The 25,529-nt window shown below is 44.9% G+C and overlaps 1 protein-coding gene across 1 annotated transcript in view; it reads left to right on the plus strand.

Annotated features, from left to right (window-relative positions):
• The window catches only part of LOC126539741 (very long-chain specific acyl-CoA dehydrogenase, mitochondrial-like), a 250,060-nt gene that overhangs the window by 97,903 nt on the left and 126,628 nt on the right, over positions 1 to 25,529 (plus strand). The window contains exons 6-7 of the mRNA XM_050186588.3: positions 5,077 to 5,208; positions 15,585 to 15,698. Coding sequence (XP_050042545.1) covers positions 5,077 to 5,208; positions 15,585 to 15,698 — 246 coding nt within the window. The remainder of the gene's footprint in view (positions 1 to 5,076; positions 5,209 to 15,584; positions 15,699 to 25,529) is intronic.

Here is a 25,529-nt window from a genome sequence, read left to right on the forward strand (position 1 = left end):
CAGGATGTCAAGTGGTGAGATGTCATGACTGTCGGTAGAAGTGCTGCTGTCTGAAGTAACTGGGGTGCGCGAGAGGGCATCGGCGTCAGCGTGTTTGCGTCCAGAGCGATAGACGACACGGATATCATATTCCTGGATTCTGAGGGCCCACTGAGCGAGGCGGCCCGACGGGTCTTTTAGGTTGGACAACCAGCAAAGAGCGTGATGATCCGTCACCACGTCAAAGCGTCGACCGTAGAGATATGGACGAAATTTTTGAAGAGCCCATACGATAGCCAGGCACTCTTTTTCTGTTACTGAATAATTGGCCTCAGGTTTCGTGAGGGCACGACTGGCATAAGCGACTACGTATTCGGCATTAGTGTTCTTGCGTTGTGCGAGCACGGCACCAAGGCCGACACCACTGGCGTCGGTGTGAAGTTCTGTAGGTGCACTTGGATCAAAATGGCGCAAGATTGGCGGAGACGTGAGTAAGTGACGAAGAGTCGTAAAGGCATCATCAGAGGCTTCCGACCAAGCAGAAAGTTCATTGTCGCGTTGGAGAAGTTGGTTTAGTGGTGTGATCACAGTAGCAAAATTGCGGACGAAACGTCGAAAATAAGAGCATAGGCCAATAAAGCTGCATAGTGCTTTCAAGTTAGTGGGCTTCGGAAATTCGGATACGGCGCGAAGTTTAGCAGGATCAGGAAGAATGCCTTCTTTGGAGACAACGTGGCCTAATATAGTCAGTTTTCGAGCTGCAAATCGGCACTTTTTTAAGTTAAGCTGAAGACCAGCATTCCGGAGACAGGTCAAAACGTGACGTAAACGCTGAAGATGGGTCGGAAAATCAGGAGAAAAGATGACAATGTCATCGAGGTAGCAGAGGCAAATATGCCACTTCAGGCCGCGTAGGATGCCGTCCATCATGCGTTCGAAGGTGGCGGGCGTATTGCGCAGACGGAACGGCATTACGGTGAATTCATACAAGCCGTCTGGTGTTACAAACGCGGTTTTCGAACAGTCAGCGTCAGCCATGGGCACCTGCCAGTAGCCAGAGCGGAGATCTAAGGAGGAAAAGAACTCCGCTCCTTGCAAACAGTCAAGTGCGTCGTCAATACGTGGCAACGGGTATACATCCTTTCGGGTAATCTTGTTAAGCCTTCGATAATCGACGCAAAATTGTATGGTCCAGTCTTTCATTTTAACTAGGACGACTGGGGATGCCCAAGGACTACTAGAATGCTGGATGACACCGCGATTGAGCATATCGTTCACCTGGTCATTGATAACGCGTCTTTCAGTCGCCGATACTCGGTAGGGACGCTGTCGAATTGGTGCATGGCTCGCAGTGTCGATAGTGTGCGAAACAGTCGTTGTGCGGCCTAGTGATGTTGCTTGGCACTCAAAAGACGAAGAGAAGCATTGGAATAAGTGAAGAAGTTCGTCGCACTGCGTCGTCGTAAGGTCACTGGCAATAGCTGGCGTAAAAGAACACGGCAGTGACTGAGGTGGCGATGCCTCGAGAGCAGCAAGATAAGTGGAGTCGTCCATCGTGTCAAATATTGAAGATAAGGTCAATGGCTCTGCTCTGCCAAGGCTTTCACGGCGACGTAATGTAATTGGTTCAGCCGATGGGTTTGAGACGCACATGAGAGAGGCGCCAGCTTTGAACTTGAGGACGGCGAACGGCAGTGGTAGTGAACGGCGGCGAACTAAGAGTTCGGACGGAGCGAAGAGTACTGTGCCGTTATCTACAGATTCGCAAGAGATACTGACAAGAGTGGAAGAACAGGCAGGTATAACGGTGTCTCCTGAAACAGCGATTTTGCGACAATGGTCCTTATGGTCCGTGATAATATCAGTCGAAAACTGAAACAGCTCTATTTCGGCGCGAGCACAGTCAATGATCGCATGATGTGTGGAGAGAAAGTCCTAACCTAATATGACGTCGGGTGAACATAATGGCAACACGATGAATTCTATGATAAAGAGGACCTCCTTAATTACGACACGAGCAGTGCAGGCGCCGGATGGCTGGACGTGCTGCGCGTTGGCAGTTCGAAGAGACAGTCCAGAAAGCGGCGTCGTCACTTTTCCTATCTTGTGGCAAATACGGGCATCTATCGCTGAAAGTGCAGCGCCGGTGTCGACAAGTGCTAGTGTCCATGTTCGTTCTATTTCGACTTCGATAACGTTCTTCGGGGAAGTGTGAGGCCTTATACATTTCGCTGGCACCGCAGTTCTCGCCTCCTGAACTGCGATATTTAGTTTTCCTGGCGCAAAGGCCTCCGCCGCCGGTGCATGGGGGAAAGCGAGCGGCGGCGAGGAGAAGGTGAACGGCGAGCGGCGGAGAATGCGGTGTCGACGGCAGAAGGAGATTCAAAGGCGTCCGAATAGTTGCGGTGTTGTTGGAAACGTGGCGCATACGGACGCACATTGTTCGGGACGTTCAGTGTAAGCAGGCAACAGTGACGTGCCACGTGTCCAGCACGGCCACAATAAAAACAAATCGGACGGTTGTCTTCCGTGCGCCAATGGTCTTGAGGTCGTGCATAGTGCACCAGTGGACGGACTGGAGGGGATACGGGGGGACGCAAAGGTGGGCGAAGGGGGCCGTAGGTCTGGGGCGCAGGCCTCATGGCGACTTCGGCGTACGTCAGGGGAGTGGTCGGCTACCTGCTCCTTGATGACAGATTGGAGAGCGGGCGCCAACGAAGTACTCGGCTGGCCGTGTGCAAGTGGAATCAAGGAAAGCTGACGAGCCACCTCTTCACGGACGAACTCCTTGATCTGTAACAGCAGCGAAGTGTTATCCGGGGAAGCAGCCAAGCTCAACATTGAAGTGGTCTGAGGTGTAGATTGGCGGGTGGCTATGCGTTGTTTGAGCAGTTCATCGAAGCTTTGACAGAGACTGACGAGTGCACAGACTGTCGGAGTTTTTCGCCAACAGCATCTGGAAGGCGTTGTCTTCAATGCCTTTTAAGATATGGCGGATCTTCTCGGCATCAGCCATTGCGACGTCAACACGGTTGCAGAGGTCAACAACATCTTCTATATAGCTGGTAAATGTCTCCCCTCACTGTTGTGCACGGCCACGCAAACGTTGCTCGGCGCGAAGCTTGCGAACCGCGGGGCGCCCAAATACCTCTGTCACGTTAGTCTTGAAGGCCGTCCACGTCGTCACATCACGTTCGTGGTTGCGGTGCCACACGCTGGCGACACCGCTCAATTAGAACGACACGTAATTAAGTTTTTTGGTGTCATCCCAGTGGTTGTGGATGCTCACCCGGTCGTAGTCAGCGAGCCAGTCTTTTACGTCATGGTCTTCGGTACCACTGAAGATGGGAGGGTCGCATTGCCGCAATGGGCCGGGGCAGACCACAGTAGTCACCGGGGCAGCGGGTTGTGGTTGTGGTGGTGGTGGTCCTTTTTCCGGCATTATGAAGACGGGCTGCAGTGTCCGATTATGAAGTTCCAGAATTCTGGTTGTACCCAGCAGCTCCACCAATTGTAAAGGGGGGTTTATTCGGCTCGTAGAGCAGCAGCGACAAACTCAGCACCAGTAGGTAGGGTGCAGCCAGCGAACGAACTGGGTACATGCCACGCAATGGCAACGGGGCTTTTCAGGCTGCCGATCTTCTTTGTCACAGGCACAATAAATGCCCTTGGAATACTGCACGGGTGAAAACCCCAGAACCTTGCTTTTCGACATGGTTTTAGTACTGCGCACCATTAACGTGCCACTGCACTATATAAAGCTATCGAAGTGTCCAACATAGTAGCAGCTCATCAGCCGCAAACTAGCTCAAACGAAGACATCTGCGTATTCTCCTGCTGCACCTTATTGTACAAGAACTTCATCCCAGGTCTGTTGCCCCTTATTGACAACATACAGGATGTCTGCAAGGACGTTTGCAGCTTTCTTCAATGTGCCGAGGAGACCTTCCAGCTCACCTGAATATGTGTCGAACAACAACACACAGATGTTCGGCATTATGACCTACGTCATCGTACCCAAGAGTGCGTGCTCAGTGACCATGTTATGTGGTATAGACACTGTTTCGCTTCTGCAGTCTGAACGAGAGGCTGCTTCGCTGCTTCTTCAAATCCTATGAGGTCACCTTGGGATTCTGGCCCCTCTTTTAGGAAGTTGTTTCTCATGGAGTCCCAAAGTCATCACGCATGACCGGAAGTTGTCCATGTCTTGCACCTGAAGTTTTTTTAGCATTACCGGACACTGTGCTGACCGCCACCTTCGCCACCAATTTGTTATTGCGTTTTTGTTGTAGCACAGTGATGTGCTAGCAATGTCTGATCGTTCATGCAGCCGGAAAGCTGTCATTCTTTTACGTATATGGCTCATCTGATACATTTTATGTGCACGCTCAAGAGATGTTGGTGGCAGTTATAAAGAACAAATGAGTGGGCCAACATTCAACCCACGCCTGTGCTTGCTGCCTTCACTGCTGCCGAGTTGTTTGATTTGTTTACAGCCACAACTTCACCCGATAAGCTATTTCATTTTATTTATTTATTTATTTATTTATTTATTTATTTATTTATTTATTTATTTATTTGTATAATCTCAAGACCCGGAGGGCATTACGAGGGGGTGAGTACAATGCCAATACAAAACAAAAGAATAAAAAGAAATTACAGGAAAAAACAAACATTACTTTGCAGCTACACCAGTAAGTGTTCAGTAAGTATTGCTGATCTACACTTTTATTCTACCTGGGAGCCTGCGTAATGCCACTACTATGCGACGCTGTTCTCTTACTCTGAGGGAGGCATCTCTCCTATACTTTCACTTTTACAGCATTGTGACAACATTTGTTTTCCGCAAGTGGCTGCTTGGATGTATCTAGTGATGCTTAGTACAGGTCATCATTTAAAGAGAGGGCATTGCACTCTCTGCAGGTGGCTTGGTTTGGGTGTTGCTTGAAATGTCTAAAGCAAACGAGTTCATTGTGGATTTTGTAAATTATGGTTGAACCCGTGGCATAGCTTGTTTTGCCTTGGTGCAGATGAAAATGCAGTTGGTAGGCTTTGTGTTGTGTCAACTGTGGACCACTTCTCGGTGGTGCCGTGCAGTCCATTGGCTTCAAAGGCATCCTGCTCTTTGGCACTGAGGAGCAGAAGCGCAAGTACCTACCCGGCCTGGCCGCTGGTGAGCAGCTGGCTGCCTACTGCCTCACTGAGCCTGGCAGTGGATCAGATGCAATGGTTAGTCCTGTTACTCAACCTGCACCACATGTCAATTTATGCACATCAGTGAGTGTGTAATGGTATCTACTCAGAGGAGTTCCAAAAGAGCTGGTAAGTTACTGTCATGGTTGCTTTTGTCTTTAGAGTGATTGCACGAGAGATCAATCATGCGTGTCCGCTTGATATTTTTATTTTGCCTGTTTTTCTTAAATATGAATGATCCGTACCAACTAGCACCCAAACCATTCTGAGACTGTTTTTTTTATATGTCATGTAGGAAATTCGAACTGCACGGAACCAAAAGTTTTATTTGCAAAAGGTGTTCCCAGCAAGGAAAAAAAATATTTGGTGTGAGTGTCTTCCTACTGCATACCACAATATTTGCCGATTTCAAAACCGGTTAAATGCAAACTAAGAACATTGTGTCAAACCTTTTCTGCTCATTTTAATACACTTCACAGTAAATTAGCTCCATGTATTTTTTGCGCCATCCAAAAAAAAAATTTAATAAAATTCCCAACATGGCCCGAATCAAAAAAATTTTGCAACTTTGATGCGTCTTGGCGTGATTTCTATTGCACGCAAACTTGTGGAAAGTGTCATAGAATGTTCTCTTTGCAACGTTTATGCAAGATATCTACCTATATAAAACATAAGAGAAGAAAAAAAGTAGGTAAATGAACAAGTTTTTTCAAACTCATGTTCAAAAAAATTAAATAAAAAGAACCCTGGTTCCAATTTTTAAAAAAATGTTGGATGGAAGTCTGCTTATGTTGGGCAAAATGTGGTGTGATAATATTCTTCATTTGCTTTATTCACAAAATATAACGGGACCATGTTGAGTCTGATGGCTTCAGTACCTTTGCTGGTTGTCTGTCAGTTTGCATTGTACGCAAATCTAGTTTGAATTTCTTTGCTGCTTCAGAACTTCACTCTGGCAGCATGGTATCATCAAAAATGTATTGTCAGATTTATTTGTGTCTAGCATGTGTGGTGTGGGGGCTGCCGCCCCCTAAAGTGCTAAGGCGTACTGAGTTTGCAGCCTAGAACCTTTGAGGGCATCACACTTACAGCTCTATTTTTCACTTGTCATGCGAGACACCGTGAGTGTATGTTTTGGCTAACTTTGCCAAAACCCGCCTGGTGCACACAGTAAATTACCTATAAGTGGCGCCTGCCTGCGGTGGCGGTGACGAACTCCTGCGGTGGCGAAGAGGTAGAGTATCTGCCTCACGTGCAAGAGGACTGTGGTTTGAATCCCGGTGCCGCGCAATTTTCCACCGGATGAAAAAAAAAAAAGCGCGTGTGGATAAAATTACATAAACAGGCCTGGAGTGCGGCCTGATCTTGGTGACCAGAACCGGTAACGCACTCTCTCACCAGAGCAGCATTGGCCACCCTGGTGCAGTACTTGGCCACAACCTCCTATATGAATACAACAATTGCAAGTTGCGCTGCAGTGATCATAGCATGGTAAGAACTCGAATTAGCCTAGACGTGACGAGGGAATGGAAGAAACTGGTACATAAGAAGCCGATCAATGAGTTAGCGCTAAGAGGGAAAATAGAGGAATTCCAGATCAAGCTACAGGACAGGTTTTCGGCTTTAACTCAGGAAGAGGACCTTAGTGTTGAAGCAATGAATGACAATCTTGTGGGCATCATTAAGGAGTGTGCAATAGAAGTCGGTGGTAGCTCCGTTAGACAGGATACCAGTAAGCTATCGCAGGAGATGAAAGATCTTGTCAAGAAATGCCAATGTACGAAAGCCTCTAACCCTACAGCTAGAATAGAACTGGCAGAACTTTTGAAGTTAATCAACAAGCGTAAGACAGCTGACATAAGGAACTATAATAGGGATAGAATTTAACAAGCTCTCAGGAAGGGAGGAAGCCTAAAAGCAGTGAAGAAGAAACTAGGAATTGGCAAGAATGAGATGTATGCGTTAAGAGACAAAGCCGGCAATATCATTACTAATATGGATGAGATAGTTCAAGGGGCTGAGGAGTTCTATAGAGATTTATACAGTACCAGTGGCACCCACGACGATAATGGAAGAGAAAATAGTCTAGAGGAATTCGAAATCCCACAGGTAACGCCGGAAGAAGTAAAGAAAGCCTTGGAAGACATGCAAAGGGGGAAGGCAGCTGGGGAGGATCAAGTAACAGCAGATTTGTTGAAGGATGGTGGGCAGATTGTTCTAGAGAAACTGGCCACCCTGTATACGCAATGCCTCATGACCTAGAGCGTACCGGAATCTTGGAAGAATGCTAACATAATCCTAATCCATAAGAAAGGGGACGCCAAAGACTTGAAAAATTATAGACTGATCAGCTTACTGTCAGTTGCCTACAAACTACTTACTAAGGTAATCGCAAATAGAATCAGAAACACCTTAGACTTCTGTCAAGCAAAGGACCAGGCAGGATTCTGTAAAGGCTACTCAACAATAGACCATATTCACACTATCAATCAGGTGATAGAAAAATGTGCGGAATATAACCAACCTTTATATATAGCTTTCATTGATTACGAGAAAGCGTTTGATTCAGTCGAAGCCTCAGCAGTCATGGAGGCATTGCGGAATCAGGGTGTAGACGAGCCGTATCTAAAAAATACTGAAAGATATCTATAGCGGCTTCACAGCCGCCGTAGTCCTCCATAAAGAAAGCAACAAAATCCCAATAAAGAAAAGCATCAGGCAGTGAGATACGATCTCTCCAATGCTATTCACAGCGTGTTTACAGGAGGTATTCAGAGACCTGGATTGATAAGAGTTAATGGAGAATACCTTAGTAACTTGCGATTCGCTGATGATATTGCCTTGCTTAGTAACTCGGGGGACCAACTGCAATGCATGCTCACTGACCTGGAGAGGCAAAGCCGAAGGGTGGGTGTAAAGATTAATCTGCAGAAAACTAAAGTAATGTTCAACAGTCTCGGAAGAGAACAGCAGTTTACAATAGGTAGTGAGGCACTGGAAGTGGTAAGGGAATACATCTACTTAGGACAGGTAGTGACTGCGGATCCGGATCATGAGACTGAAATAATCAGAAGAATAAGAATGGGCTGGGGTGCGTTTGGCAGGCATTCTCAGATCATGAACAGCAGGTTGCCATTATCCCTCAAGAGAAAAGTGTATAACAGCTTTGTCTTACCAGTACTCACGTATGAGGCAGAAACCTGGAGGCTTACGAAAAGAGTTCTACTTAAATTGAGGACAACGCAATGAGCTATGGAAAGAATGATGGGTGTAACGTTAAGGGATAAGAAAAGAGCAGATTGGGTGAGGGAACAAACGCGAGTTAGTGACATCTTAGTGGAAATCAAGAAAAAGAAATGGGCATGGGCAGGACATGTAATGAGGAGGGAAGATAACCGATGGTCATTAAGAGTTACGGACTGGATTCCAAGGGAAGGGAAGCGTAGCAGGGGGCGGCAGAAAGTTAGGTGGGCAGATGAGATTAAGAGGGACAACGTGGCCACAATTAGTACACGACCGGGGTAGTTGGAGAAGTATGGGAGAGGCCTTTGCCCTGCAGTGGGCGTTATTAGGCTGATGGTGATGATGATGAAGCGGCGCCAAGGCAGTCTAATCCGTAAGCGAGGGACCGCTTCCATAATCAGAGGTGTGCCATTATAAAGGTGCTACTTCACTGCCTGCTGCTCATCCCCCACATGCAGTGGATACTGGAACCTTCTTTGGCACCACCATGTGTGACTCACACTGTGCCTTTCTAAAAACTTATCCAAGTCATTTCTCGAGCTAGTTTTTTCGTTTCCCATTATCGAACGTTTTCCGTGTCGCTCACAAATAACGTCTTCCTGTCTTACCTCGACACTCGCCTCTGCATTCCGGCTGTCCAGAAAAGTGCAGTGCGACATGACTGAGCCAAAGGCTGCCGAAGCTGCCTAATTTATGATGTTTTGTCAGCACCTTGTTGGCGCGCTTTTCCACGCCGAGAACAGCAGAGGTCACTGATGGTGCCAGACAGACATTGTGCTTCAATAATGAGTGTGACCCACATGTTTTCACTGCGAAAAGCTTTTGATGACCTTGTTCATCAAACCTGAAACCGTGAGACATTCTGGAGGCTCATTCATGGCAGTCACACAGAAAAAGCGACAGAAAGAGTTCAGTGCTGTTCAGTATAGACATTTTGACTTAATCTAGCTGTTCACTACACGCGATGCATGCAGCTTATAGCTTGGTCCGAGTATTCTGTGCCGATTATTTATGCGTTCACAAGAAGATTGCGAAGAAAAAAAAATGTTCGTCGCGTAAATGTTTTGAATGTTGCCTCCCTGCGGAAGCTACTGCCAGAGGCTGAGGATATTCATGACACTGACGAGGTCTGCCAGCACTGCTTTTCTTCATCTAATGACATCCATGATGAAGCAGAAGAGGCGTTCTTTCAGGAAGAAGCGATTGACGACTTGAACAGGTATGTCCACCTTTCTTCTGATGTTTCACCATTGAAGCCACCATCTTAATAATAACAGCCTTTATTTTTTTTTTCCATCAACATGATGGGAGAGGTAACGGAACAAAAGCTGGAACAGGCAACACTAGTCCCCCCCTCCCCCCCAAAAAATGAAGAAAACAAAGACATTTCATAAAGGCAGACAGTTCAGCTATCGACCAAAAGTGAAAACACATTTTTGATTGTACAAAAATAACACCTACTACTACAAGCATCTTTGTGGCATATAAATATGCACATTCCCAAACGTGTGAACATGCAACTGTAGTAATTGCTTTATATCTACATGACACTGCTGGAAGACATATGTAAACACCCATACACACAACAGCGGCTCACTAACATCTGCATAAGGGCATATCACGAACATTTATCACTAAATTTTACACCCAAAAAAAGTTCAGGAAACAAGTCAAAGACAGACAGAAATCTATGATATGCATAGCAAATTACACAAACGAGAACAATGTTCAGGGAAATACACCTAAGGTAAAAAAAAAACAATTTTAACTGCTGTTTTGATGTATTTTCTAGCTGCATAGCATATCTGTGACAAAGATTCAATAAGTTTGGCAGTTTTCTTTTCATCATTTGCTGTCCATAGTAGTTCTACACATCTCTTAAGTTCCGAATTTCCCGACTACGTGTATTATATAAAGGAGCTTTCTTTGACAAAGAAGTAAAGCTGAGAGAAAGTTTGTTTTATTTTACATCGTTTTTATATGTTAAACACAGGTGGTATGGATACATCTGAGTAATTTTCATAATTTCCAACTTTTCAAGCAAAGGCAGAGATGGGTGATCTTGAGGAACACGAGAACATGTCGCAACATTCTTTTCTGCACTTAAGAATTTTACGTAAATTTGTAACAGTCATAGTTGCCCAAATGAAATGTGCACAACTGATATGAGAGTGAAATAATGTATCCTAAAGAATAACCTTGACCTGCACAGGCAGCACCTCTTTATTAATGTACATAACTCCTACGACATTGAAATCATAGAAACAACATGTTCCATGGGGTTGTCCCACATTAAGTTCTCATTGAACATAACGCCAAGAGTTCCGAATGCGTGAAGTATTTCTATTTTTGAGTTACCTAACAAAAGATCTGCATTTATAAAAACGCTCTTATTTCTCGGACGGAAAAGTGTGGCTTTTATGTTGGCCGTGTTTATTTTTAATGCATTTAATGACCACTCATGCAAAAACTGATGGTGAGCTATTTGCTTCAGAAATTAGGTCATTCGGACAGGCAGCTGAGAAAAGCATACTCATGTCATCGGCATAAATTATCTGTTTAATGTTCGGATTAATACATATAATGTCATTCAAATAGACGTTAAATAAAAGTGGTCCAAGGATACTTCCTGAGGTACTCCTGATGTTATTGTTTTTTTTGTCTGAAAAGAAACCATTGAAGTAGACATAGTGTTGTCGATTTTCTAAATAAGATGCTAATAGTCCTCGTGCAATACCACGGATTCCATATGCATCTAATTTTTTGAGTAAGATCAAATGTTTAAGAAAATCAGGTTCTTTTGTGAAGTCTACAAGAACACCCAAGGCTAGAACTGAGGTTAAACAGTGCGAATAAAATGAGGACACGAGGAAACAAATACCACACACAAGCGCTGACTGCCAACTGGAAGTTTATTTGAAGTTCTCCAGCCATATTATACCTTTTCATTATAGGTATGCGTACACCAGTCGCGAAAACATCTGCAAATCAGCAACATCATAATCTTTCATCCAAAAAAGCTGTTTCTTTTCCCGACAAGGCAAGAGAGGGAGCGCTTACGCATTTATCTCCTTCATTTCTAATGTAGCAGGCCTCTATTATTTCCCTTTCCTTCTTATCTTTTCCTTTTCCTATGAATTTAGTTTTTTCAAATATGGGAGTGCAGGGACACTTGCTACAATGTCCTGCTAAATGACTCCCGCAGCCATTCTTTAGGTTACTGCTGTGCTGACAAGCTCTTTCATTGAAACACTGTCCCGTTTGACCTGTATAAGTTTTTTCACAGCTTAGCGGTATCTGATAGACAACTTTGCACCTGCAGTCAGTTTCAGTTTATTATTCTTTAAATACAATGAATTGGTAAGATAGAAGGTCCCAAAGTCAGAGACTGCAACGGTACCCTCGGGTAATGATAACAATGTAGAGATGTATTAAAGATGAGCAAGCTAATTAAAAGAAATGAACACAATCGCAAAAATACAACATAGAAAACTAAAATCAATGAAAACAAATTGTATGTATACAAGCCTATAGTGCATAAAAAAAACTGTCATGAATTACTGTCTGTAATTACTGTAATGAATGACGTAAACTTAGTTACACATATAAAACAGCTTAAGGGCATGACTATATGTACGAAAGGATGAAGATTTAAGGCTGACGGGTAAACCATTCCACAGTTCTATAGCAGCAAATGTCATTTTTCCATAGTTAGAATGAAGCATAGGTAGTAGAAAATTGGAGTTAGGTGCAAGCCTGGTATTATTATTATTGATGAGGTGCCTGGAATCAATGAATTGGTGTGAAAGCTATTTAGTAGGTAATTTATAAAACAATTATTAGATGATAGTTGAACAAGTTTGTTGCAACAAGGATGTTATTTTCACGAAGTAGTGGAGTAGCACTCGTGAAAAAGCCAGTGTTAGTGATAATGCGTATAGCTGAGATGAGGCCAGCAAAGATTTACTCATTGACGCTGTGCATTAGGTGGCACACCTTCTGTGTTTCAGTCATAGGAGGGTCCGTACATCTGAAGAGCCGATTCATGTCTTATATGTGTGCAGTCACTTGCTCATTTGGGCCTTGAATTCTCGCCTCCATTGCTAACTCCACCCTCTCCTTCCTGTCCACCCTGGTGAAGTCATTGAGGAACTGCTGATGAAATTCTTCCCGTGATGTCAATGTTGCCTCATGGTTCTCAGACGATGTTTTCGCGGAATCTTCAAGAGCAAAGTACACATAGCATAGCTTATGCTCGTGGGACCAGTCATTGAGGTTGGCAAACCCATCAAAATAGTCAAGCCAGTTTCCTCTGAAGCACTTCCGTGGAATGGAGTTGGCATCCGGGTGTGATTGACAACCATGTGCGATGCTGCAATAGCGCCAGGAGGTGGTTGGTTCGTCATTCTAGTTCGTTCTGGTAGCAGACCGTACTGTGGCTGGAGTCCCTGGAGACGTCGGCTGGTAGGTACCTGCACAGGGGTAAGTTCGGCTGAACTACTCGCCGGGCTTAGGCCTGGGGTATGCTCCGGGGATCTAATATCTACCGTACCTGGCACGTCCATCAGAAATGTCACCCAGCTAGTACTAGCTAAAATAGTTCACCAGCGACAGATGGACAAAAAACTGCTGCCTTTAGCAATGGCTGTTCCTCGGAGAGCGTGCGCGCAACCACGAACTTCCTCGTTCTCGCCTCAAAGGGCCAGTGTCATCACGTGCCAACTTATTTCGCGTCACTATGCAGAAACTGTTCCGAAATTTCTTGTCGTATTATTCCGTGCATCGCTGGCAAATGGCAAATTACCGGATGACTGGAAGACACCCCGAATCATTTGTATGTTTAAGAAAGGAGACTGTCTTGTACAAAATTATAGTCTTATTTCTATAATATTGTCTTTTTGTAAATTAATTGAACATATCATCACTAAACAAATGAACCACTTTCTAGAGAAAAACATAACTTTTAACACATCACCAGCATGGTTTCAGAAAAGGATGCTCAACGGTCTTCTTTCACTCTAACGGACGAGTAGACATGATTCTTTTAGATTTTAGCAAAACATTTGACCATGTACCTCATAATTCACTCATAACAAAATTAAAAAATGCCATGCTTCCATCTATTATTCTGCATTGGATTACTGATACTTGAGGAATTGTAAACAGTATGTTGTAATCGACAGGCAAGAATCTTCCACTAACATCGAGGGTACCGCTACACAGTGTACTCGGACCATTACTTTTCCTTTTGTACTTTAATGATCTCGTAAATCCAGTTGACTCAAACATTAACGTCAGATGATTTACTGAGAATTGTGTTTTGTGCAGAGATATAATTTCCCATAATGATCAACTTGAACTTAACAACATATTGGATTGGTGCAGCATGTGGGGAATGTTTCTGAACACGGAAAAAGTGTTATTTTACAAAATACATGTAAAATAAACCCACTAGTGCACACTTATAAGCTAAGTTTGTCAGACTTACAAGAGGTTACTAACTACAAATACTTGGGAGTCGCCATTACTAACAATTTATCATGGAAGATTCATATTGACAATATATGCATATCAGCCTTTCGTAAACGCTGTCTACTCTGACATGTCTGCTGCACATCCTTTATTCGGCCGATACTTGAGTATACATGTATACTGGGATCCCTACACCAAAGTTAACATTGAGAAGCTCGAAAGAATACAAAGAAAGGCAGTTTGATTTGTTTTTCCTAAATTTTCACAGTATGATTCTCTCACGGAGCTTATGGTAACAAATGGTATACAGTTATTAGCTTTACGAAGAAAAAAATTGCACCTTGGCTTTCTTTTGTCACTTATTAGTAATAAATTAATCATTGAGCTATCAATATATAATAAACCCTTAACAATTAGGCACACCTGGCTCCACCAGTCTCACACTTTAACCCCATATTTTGCATGTACTGAAGTATTCAAGAATTTTTTTTTCCACAATCTAATAATGACTGGAACTCAATGCCATCCCTAGTTGTACCTACGACTGATTGACATATGTTACTTTTTTTTGCTGTGTCTATTCAAATGTATTTCTCAGGCTGGGTAGCGCAACCCAGATGAACGGCAAAAATAAGTGGATGATACGAGCACGGGCTAGCAATTGGTTTACTTTTTTCAAAAAAGGGATTAAATATGCAGAGAAAGGGATCAAGTGATGAAGTGATGCTTACAAGTGGTGAAAGGTTGTCAGCCTATCTTGCCTTTGAAAAACTTCGTTTCTTTATCATGCAGAGCGAAGTCTGGCTGATGCGCAAGCCTGAGGTATCATGCATGAAGTAGGCCTCCACAATCTCGCAGTTGATTTGATTTCCATTTTTTTACAATATTTCGTTTTTTTCAATCAGGTTTGCATGGGCAATGCCAACAATGCGCAGCCAGATTCGAGCCTGTTGAATTCCTGATCACAGCTTGGTGCTCCGTGAGGCGGATGTTAAGGCAGCGTCCCGCCTGCCCAAAGTACTTCCTGCTGCACAAAAGTGGAATAGTGCACACCACTCCCACCGAGGAATATGTTCTGTCACCAACTCGCCCAACTTGCTGTGGTTATTCTATTCAAATGATTTTGTACACACCCTGCTTGTACCTGTATTTCGCAGCATTGTATAAATAAAAATAATAAATAAAATGAGCAGAAATGTTTTTCGGCACAACGTTCTTAGTTTGCATTTAATTCGGCCGTGAAATCGGAAAGTATTGTGGTAATCAATAGGAGGACGCTCATGCCGCCACTTTCGAATATTTTTTTGGCTTGCTGGGAATGCTTTTCGGGAATAAAATTTTCTCTTTCTCGCAGCTTGAGTATTCTTACATGAGAAACAAAAAAATCGGACAAAACAAGAATACAAAGCGGACACACTTTTGATCTCTTGTGGAATGACCCTCTGACTTTTATACGATCCTTCAAGATAATTAACATTCAAAGTTATTTTTGGAGGAGAGATCTGCTGGTTTCCCAGGTGGTAGCATGTGCCAACTAGCTCAGCTAAGAACCATCGGACATTCAAGGTGTCTATGAAATTATCCACTATACAGCTTCTGGCATTCCGTAAGCAGTTTCACAAAGTCTCAGCAGTGCGGCAGACTTTCATGCATGCCATCTATTGAGTGTTCTCTGTTTGGGGCCATGTTGTGTGCAGTCTATCAAGACACGGGCCGAGCTGTCTCCAGATGGGAAGCACTACATTCTCAACGGTGGTAAAATCTGGATAAGCAATGGTGGCCTTGCTGAAATCTTCACTGTATTTGCTAAGGCAAGTGACTTTTACTGGTGTGGCTGAGTTGGTTTGCCAAGATGTCTCAAATTATCTTGAAATCTTGAGAGATTACATACTTAAGCCAAGAAGATATTGCTGCTTTGTGCTGTGTGCTTTGACAGGCTTTATTATTGATGCTGCTGCAAAATGTATCAAACTAACAAACCAGGTAATAAATGTCGCATCCCTTGGTGAAACTACGAATGACAGAACACACGCGAAAATCAAAAACTTTGGGGATTGCTTCATAATCTTTTGACTGCCAAAAACCTCATCAACTTTAAACAAATTAAGTCGCAGGGCAGAAGAACACGTCGATGTGCAAAAGGAGAGAGTGTAGGAAAAGTATATATCCAGTATAAATTTTTACACAGATGAAACGAAATTGTGGAACGGTGTAAATAAATGAAAAGGCTGACAGTCATACCCTCATCACTTCGTAAATACACAAGTTGATCACGTGGAAGATCAGGCATATTTTCTGGTTGAACACTTCGAACAAATCTTCAGTGCATCGCACTACATAGAAACTTTCCTGATGTTCAAAGAATGTGCAGAGCGACAGTGTCTTGAATGCAGATGTGCATAAAATGAGCACTACGATGGCCCATTTAGTCTAGTTGAACTGTAGGCATCTCTCACTTGTTGCGACAGCTCAGCATCAGGTGGTGACTGTGTCATCTATGAAATGAAACACAAAAAACACTCCTCTCTCTATTTAATGTCATGTGGGCTGCTGCGTACATTTCATCTTCTTGAAAAGGAACTATTGTCATCCCTATACAAGGCAAGGAGCCATCCTTACCCAGCAGTTAGACATATAGCTTTGACAAGCTGTCTGTGCAAGCTCTTTGAAAAGTTGGTAAACCAGCGTGTCATCTGTGCCCTAGAAAGCAGCAGAATACTAGAGTGTTACTAGTGTGGCCATAAGAAGTTCGACATCAGACCATCTTGTCCACAGTGAGGCAAACATTAGGGATGCCTTCACACATAAACAGTTGTCTCTGTTTATTTCTTGACTTGGAGAAAGTATGCCTCCACATGTTTTAGATGTTTCTTATAACTGCATGAAAAGAAATGAGGACACTAGTGATGTGGGGTTGTGGTGTGCTGTGTGTTTCTTGTGACCTCACTTTTTTCGCACAGTTATAAGAAGCAACTAAAGCTATGAACCAACTTGCCTGCCGGAACGTCCGACTCCACATGGCACTTCTATTTTCCGAGACCTTTCCGCCATGGGTTTCCATGGCAGTATGTTAAATATAACCGAAAGCTACCTTTCTAAGTGCACCTTTCATATAAGGGTTGGTCAGTTTTTGTTGGTGTTTCGCCCAGAGAACTGGTGTTCCACAGGGTGGTGTGCTTAACTGTATACTGTTAATTGTGAAAGCAAATTCTTTGTGCATGGCTATCCCACGAACAATCTTCAACTCTGCATATGTAGATAATGTTCTGATTGGTTTTAAATTGTGCACCCTTGCTATATGCGAATGGCATGTCCAGCATGGCTTAAATAATTCAAGTGCCTAAAGGGGCTAGTGAAAACCCCTTTAAGCTGAGCCCACGGAAAAGTACATGTCCTTATTAGAATAAGAGGAATGGTACCCGACCCTGCTGTTGGAGCTCTCTGGTAGTACATTACCTGCAAGCACAAAGCCGATTTCCCGGCATCATACTGGACTCAAAACTGACATTCATTCTACATATCAAATACTTTAAAGTGATACTGAACAAAACTTTTGAAGCCGAGATTTTTAGCCCAGATGAAAGCTTGAGTGCTGAAATTGGTTGACACAGCCATTGTCTCGTTGCTGGTATGATGAAGCAAGATTTTGCTGTGCGTTTCATGAGTGCTCCTTGCCGTTGCTGCCGCAATCCAAAACCAGGGCAAGATCTGGAAAAGTAACAGTAGCTGTTCATTCATACTGTCCGCCAGATAGGTGCTGGGCCCACATTAAGGGCATAGGATCATGTGTCTACGTTTTATTGTGCACAGACAACCTTCCTGTCGATTTTTCAAGTGTCTGGCTCAGTCGTCATCTCGTCTGAACATGAAAGTAGCCTGCATCGTATTTGACTTCGATGCTGTCTTCTCGAAGCTGTCTACTTTGATGCTTTTGTTTCAAGAAAAGTTTATTCAAAATAGGAAAGTACACAGGAAATGTTGAACAGGACATTTGAATCCCTAGCTCAAGGCTAGTTGGGATCCATGCTAGTTATAACTCACAATCTTAACAGCATACGAAAAAGTATCAATAAATCATACATACATAAACATTCATTCATAAACACAAGGCAGGGTATGTGTAATAGCTATGAGAAACCCACAGAAAGGAATTTGTATTTAGTAAATTATACACTGAAAGTGAAAAAGGTAAACATATGTACACCATCGAGATGAAAACTATATGCAGATAATACTAGTGAGGGATAATGGGATTGCACTGATATTGAAAAACATTTTGCTTGTTTAACTTCTGATGGTAAGCTGTTCCATAGGAGTGCTCCAGTGTTGTTTAAAGGGGTTGGGACACCAAATTTTGTGGCTATAAAAAGCATGTTGTAGGCTGCTTCCGTATGCAAGGACACCCAGAACGAGGTATTGGACGCTGCAAACATTTCAAAATAATTTTAATTCAGCTTCAAAAAGTCATTAAAAACTCCTTCTCGTAGTCGAGACCCATCGCTAGCGCGGCAGTTACTACGTCACAGAGGAGAAACGAAAATATTTACGTCATAGCACACTAGCACAAAAACGTGACGTATGATGAGTAGCGATGAAATGCCGATTACGGAGCCTGCTGAGCCGAGCGACCGAGCATAGCCTCCACTATGACCGAGCTACAGGCATATAGAAATCCTTTCTTAATGCAAAGTAGGGGTAAGGCGTGCTGGCACGGACAGAAGAGGAGAGAAGTGGACAACACGAACACTGCATGGCGGCCCGCGAACGGCAAACTGCGTGCGGCGAGTTGCCGTGCGGATGGGCCTTTACACGTTTGAGTGTAACACTAGCCGGCCGACTCCGAAAGGGACCAGGATATGCGGCGTTCATGTTGTCCGCTTCTCTCCTCGCATAGTCGCATAGTTCGGCAGCTCGAAGCGGTCTCTCGTTCACTTGGCCTTTCTCAATGTGAGGGCCCGTCCACGTTACCGGCACGGAAACTCGCCGCACACCGTTTGCCGTTCGCGGGCCCCCGTGCGCCGGTGGTTTTGCTCGCGAACGGCGAGATTTCCTTGCCGTAGAGAGGACGGGCCCGAGATCCATTTGTGCGGCAGCCGTACGGCGAAGCGGCCAATCAGCGACCGAGGAGTGGTCACTCTGGCACCGACGGCAGCTTCACCGCCTCTGATCGTTCGGTGCCGCCAATATCGTTGCTAGGCCTTTTCCGGTTTACTTCAAAGCTAAATTACGGCGCTTCGGAATGAATCACCGACTCTCACAAGCCGCAATATTTTATTACCATTGTTGTCGCTCTTCGCAATAATTATAATCATCGCGACATGCACTTCGAATCGCCAGTTGTTGACCTCTGCTGGCAGAGCACGCGTATGCGCGAGCAGATGACGCAGCATAGTTTTACTTACGTCACTATTTTTTGTGGTCCACGTGACCAAGCCATGTGGCGTTTCCTCCTCTGTGACATCATGGCATCCCCCGGAGCCCAGAAACCAAAACCGAAATCGCTCGGTATAATAATGCTATTATTAAATTATTTATTGTATATATATGAATCCCGCTGTGTGTATCGTGCTCCCTGAAGCATGACGCAACGTTTGAATCAACAAACGCATGAACGAAAATTTTGATGTCTCCACCCCTTTAACCTTCGCCTTCCATATACATTGTGCATTTTTAGCGAGAGAAAATTTCCCTTAAGTGAGAATTGCAGCGAGACTTAAGATGGCCACCGTCCGCTTAGCCGTACACTTTGCCATCTACGACGAGTATGGGAACACAGCCACGGATTTGTGCTGCACACCTATCGCAGCCAACATGGGCGTAAAGAGCAAAGTGAGTAAAAGTCAGGCAAGCGCTGGCTGCCCACCTTTGTTTCTGCCATAGAGTTTCGTACAGTAATTAGCAGAGGCAACTGTGGTGCTAGTGTCTACGGGGGCTGCAATGGGGACGGTTCAGCCAGCATCGAATTTGTTGGGCCAGGTACAGTGAAACCTCGTTACACCGCAGTTGGCCAGAGCTCGGAAAAAGTACGTACTAAACGGTAGTACTGCTTAACCGAAACAGCATGAGATCACCCACTTACCTATCAAAAACGGAACTCAGAGAGAGTGCAATGAAAGAGGAAAAGACATGCAGTATTTATTCCCTCTGCGTGACAAAAGTATTATTTTCGTTTGGTACCGCGGCGGCCTAGCAGCGACAACGGTGGCCTCAAACTTACTGAAGCTGCGAGCCAGCTTTTCAGACAGCCCCCTCTTCTCGGCAAACACTTGCGTGGCACATTGGCGTTGCATATTCTCCGTGCACAGGCACAGTAGTGTTGCAGAAGTCGTGGGGCACCTTTTCATTGTGGGGTGCTGTTCTTGTCGCAACGATTGCATTAACGAGGCTGACGTAACGCGCAGCTTCTGCCACTGTCGGGCCTGAATCGCCTGTGCTGTCACTTTCCGCGCTAGGCAACACTTCGGCAACATCGGAGGCAACGATGGCGAAAAGTCAAACCTCGTAGCGAACATCTCTTCGCGGTCGCAGCAGTACTGCCGAGCAACTTCTTCGCATTCCAAATGCCACACACCATAATCAACAGTAGATCCATGTCGCGTGCCAGCGCCGGCTTCTTCGTGTCACGTTAATAGCACGAAAGATGTCTAATTTTTCTTTTATGCTGAGAACCCGGCATCTTTTTTTATCCGAGCTTCGGCATGACGCGAGTCGACGCCACAATGCTCTCTGGCATGGCGCCATGCACGGTGCCGAAATGATGTTGATGTTGATGTGGCTTCACGCGCAAACGCACAGAGTGCTTGGAGGCCGTTGTTCTGATCTCTGAGGCTTGTTGTTCTGCCTGGCTGCCCGATGGAGACGACGCACCGCCTTGTTTGTGTGACGAAAAGTGGAAGCACTACATGTTAACCCATACATACGCAATAAGCTTGTATGGTTTATGCGGATACAAAACACATTATGTTCAATGGCTGCTGAGTCGGGAATTTGCCTTTACTACTTTTAAAACGAAACTACTGTTTAAGCGGGTACGGTTTAGCGAGGTTTTACTGTACATGGATTTGTCTAAACCTCATCCTTCTGGTTTCTAGCGACTTTGTGACTTTGTAAACTCATCATAGTCAACAAAGCACTACACAATAAATAATTAAAGATCTGTACTTAGATTTAGGTGCACGTTAAAGAACCCTGGGTGGTCGAAATTTCCGGAGTCCCCCACTACGGCGTGCCTCATAATCAGAAAGTGGTTTTGGCACTTAAAACCCCATAATTTAATTTTAATTTTTAAATAAAGATTGCTAAAATTGTCCAATGTCAGGATTTTAGCACTAGACGTCTACCCGGGAGTGATATACAAGACACCATGCAAGGAGTGTAACGTGTTGTACATCGGCGAGAGCGGAAATTTTAAATGGTGTTTGAAACAACACATGAATGACGTCGCCAAGGGCCACACAGGCCGAACACCCTGGAGGAACATCACGAACTAACCGGACGCATCATTGACTGGGACTTGGCAGCCGTCATCGCAAAAGAGAAACACTTATCTGCCCATTTGCTTTTAGAATCATTTTACATCCAATCAACTAGACACACGATAAACAGGACGCAGGGTAACCTTCCCGAGATATACAGCCAAACGCTGCGCCACCTCGCCCATAAATAGCCGTGCGCCCATGCTTACATCTTCATTGTGATCAAGGGACCCGTACGGGGCCTGAAATGTCTGTCCTTTATTTTTATTTTATTCTTGGCGAGTGCACGTTTTTTGGCACCAATATGTTTCCTCTCCAGAGGAGTTTTTGTCTAACATTTGACTATAATATGTGAGACAGTAGAACGTTCATATGTTTTAGAAAATAAACACGAAAAAATCTTACTAACAAGGAGAATGTAGAATCCAAAGTGACAAAAAATATTTGGCACACTCAGTTGTAGATGATATCTACGTTATACAAAGTGTTGTGCGGATCGTCACAGCTCGAGACGCTGATGCATGCCAACCTTGTGGGACCCGTGCGGGCAAACCTACATTTGTGCTCCTCGAATTTGGCTTGGGTGAGCAGCTTGTTTGAGTGGGTCATTTTGGCAGAAAGTTTTGATGTGCCTACTTGGAGAGAATCGTTGTGGCCCGAGACCTACTCTTATCTTTAATTTTATTTATCTATAATTCTTCTTCTTTTTGTCTGTGTGCGTGTGTGTGGGAAACCAAAACGAAATTGAGCTGGTGGGTTACATCAGAACACGATGATGCCAGAAGATGCACTTTGTCGTTTCAAGAACTTTAAGAACGCCTGAATACGATGCTGCCAGAGCAAACTGCAACGCTTGCTTAGCGCCACCTGCGTCACCTAGTAAAAGCATGCACGACACTTCCAATAGCACTGCGCCACATGCACTTTGGTACAAATAGGTGAAAATGCTTATCACAATGGGGTGTGGGGTAATGGCTGTGAATGCAACGACCCATTGGCAGATTTGCTGGTACTGGAAGAGTAAACTGAGCGTGCTCTGGCATTTTCACATGACACGATCGGACTTGTACTGTGGCAAAGCTCCCGTGATGGGTGCCTGCGGCTTTTGATTGTGCGTGCCTCGTGCTTTTTCTTGTTCTCGTGGGATCTAGCGGCCAGAAAACATATTGCACAATCGCAGTTTAGTGATGCACTGAGCGTTGCTGCTGAAGGATTGCATTTTTTTGGGAACACATTGCCACATCCCTATCTGCATCAAGCCCCGATAGTGATGAGGAAGACAATTTGCTCGAGCAGGCTCAATAGAAATAGGCTGTGTTTCCTATTTTTGGGTGTGCCGATAGAGTGCAACAGGAGAAGCTCTCTCAAATAATGCTCCCGTTCTTGGTGAACTGCGACACTGGTGGAGTTGCGGAGTACTGCACTCGTCGCCTCCTGATTGGGACTCCTTTGAGCAGCCCTACGTCCAGCTTGGCGAGACATCCCCACGTCGAGACACTCGTACACCACACCAGCTGCCACCTGTCGATGACCAACCCTCTTCAAGGAATGGCACTGGCAAGCTCAAAGCAGGTGACGGTACAAAACCTTTGAATCCCCATGAACTTTCATGGCGGCGCGCACAAAGATGCCGAAGACTGGCTGGACCAGCCAACTCCAATCACTGGCATGCTAACTAGAAGCTATCGAACGTGTACTTCTCTGAGAGCGCAATTGAGCGGACACTGCAGCAACGTCACCAGCAACATGAGTAGCATGCTGGTGGAGCATCTGCAGGAGCCACAGTACTGGCGGCCACCGACCAAAATTGTCTGCATCAGTTGATAAGAGATTGTGCGCGAGGCGATTGCAAAGGAAACAGCGACAGCCAAAGGAGTGCAGAGTCGCCTCCGTCGCTGAAGGTACACGCCAAGAACTCCAACAAGCCTTTGCGACTCCCGAACCATGCCCGAGCTATGCTTTGAGCCAAGTCCGTAGAGCTATGCCAGCGCTGACTGTTGTCCACTTACTGCAATACAATGCCACAGTACCGCCAGCACCCTCCTGTCACAGCCTGGGCTCAACAAGAGCCTTTTTGGCGACCCCAGCAGCTTTGCATAGCCTGTATATGGCACATTGCCGATCGCAGACCGTTGTGCTACAATTGTGGAGAACCAGGGGCTATATTCTGTAATGCTTCGCTTTGGAACCGGTTTACTCTCACGAACGCCATTCTTCAGCGCTTCGTTGTCGTCATCCCTGATGGGAATGACTATAAATTTTGTTGTTGTCACACAGGCTGTCAATCATCTGGAAAGGAACCCGTCGTCTGCTAGGAGAGGAACTGGGGAGAAGTGGTTCGCTCGAAGGTCGCGCATATCCACGAGCATGATATCAAGGGCTGCTAGGGCAACCATGGCCATCTGCTAGTCTCGCGCTGGCCAGCGCGATGAGAGGGATGCCAATGGTGGCTTCTTTGGTTGTTCTGCTGGCGAGCATTGGCCAAGGACAACGACGTAACGAGAGGCAATGGCGTGACACATTCAACATGAGCGAAGGCAAGTTTTGAAGGCATTTTAAGTGCCCCAAAAACAGAATGCGATGGATTTGTGACGGGGCTAGAATATCGCGGACCACAAAATGGAGTAGCATTGGCACTACGACGTAAATGCTGTGCGCACTACTTTATTTATTTATTCTTTTTTTTTGCAGTGGCTTGTTTTTAGCAGTGCGTCTGGAATGTAAAAGCTATTGGTTTATCGCAACCGTCAGTCGCATCATTACTGCCATTGCTAGGGTCATTACGGTTGAGGGAAAAGAAAAAGGGGTGCGAGATTTCTTTATGTGCTGCAGCAGAAAGCCGTAATCAAGAACGCTTCCTTGGCCACGGCAAGATTCTTGAAGTTGTGGTATGTGTGGACAGAACTCTCATCGCAATCGTCCACCCTAAGAAGCTCAGCCACGCCTAAACCAAATCCAGTTAGTGCTTTGCCGTACACGCAGAGAACCATTTTGATTGCTCAACATATGGTGCACCACCTAGCGACAAAAAATAAATAAATAAAACAACGCAGATAAAATTAAACCACAGCTGTCCACTTCAGAAGCTCAATTATTAATTTCAAATTAAATGTGCAAGTGTTGTATATAAACCAATAGTTTTTGCCAAACTAGCAACATCCTTCAATGACTGTATCGTCCCCAAGATACAAACAAAAATGATGACCTTGCGGCGGTCTCCCTTGCACGGTGATGTTCCACTCTTTCTCCGAGTAATGTAGCCCAAGTGTAACAGCCAGACCGAACTGGTTCCAAAGCGGACCGTTACAGAATACAGCCCCAGGGCGCATTTTCTGCTTATGCCCTGATCGTCAGGCTCGCTACCAGGAAAATTCACTGCTGCTGCTCCACCCCGTCAGGTTGATGAAAGCTGGGGGCTTCTTCAACAACAGCTTTACTGGATGGCTAGTGAGCCTGTCTAATATGCGGTTGCAGTCGCCATCTTCAACATGTTTTTCCTCGCTGAACTGCCACTGACGGGCTTAGAGGGAGGTCTCCCAGCCCATGGCAGGGAAACTGAAAGCAGTGACCTCTGGTGGGTAGGTTGCACGTAATGGAATTGCTGAAATGCCCCAAGTACAGACGAAACCTATGATAACGAAATTCAACGACTACCAAGCTCTTGTGACAATGAATTTTCATATCACCGGCGAACGCCCATAGAATTTAATGCATTTCGTACCTCTTGGCAACGAAATGTCTCTGTACTACAATCCCGCATCAACGAAATTCACCGAAACATGTCCCCGCATATTAGCTACCCAAGCAAAGCTAGCAGGCTTCAAAATGTGCTCAAATGCAATTGCTTTGCACTAAAATTGCGTAAAATACCACCACATTACACTTGCATGAGTGGCGCAATTTTTTTTTTTTACATAAACAACCAAGTGCCGGAAGCGATCATGCTGGAAACACGTCATGGCCGCCATCTTGTTTGTTGACCGCCCATTTGAAGTGGCAGCATGTTGCTAACAACATGCAATGATGGTTTTTGCACACCTAGTGCAGTGCACAACGTGTGCCTAGGCAAGAAAAATGCAGTGAGAACAAGGAAATCCACATCCCACGTACGTGGAATTGTCTGTGGCGTTTGAGATGGCAGTCACAGTATGGAGTGCCACACATCAG

The sequence above is a fragment of the Dermacentor andersoni genome, chromosome 2 (assembly GCF_023375885.2).
Source record: "Dermacentor andersoni chromosome 2, qqDerAnde1_hic_scaffold, whole genome shotgun sequence".
In the NCBI taxonomy this organism is placed as follows: Eukaryota; Metazoa; Arthropoda; class Arachnida; order Ixodida; family Ixodidae; genus Dermacentor; species Dermacentor andersoni.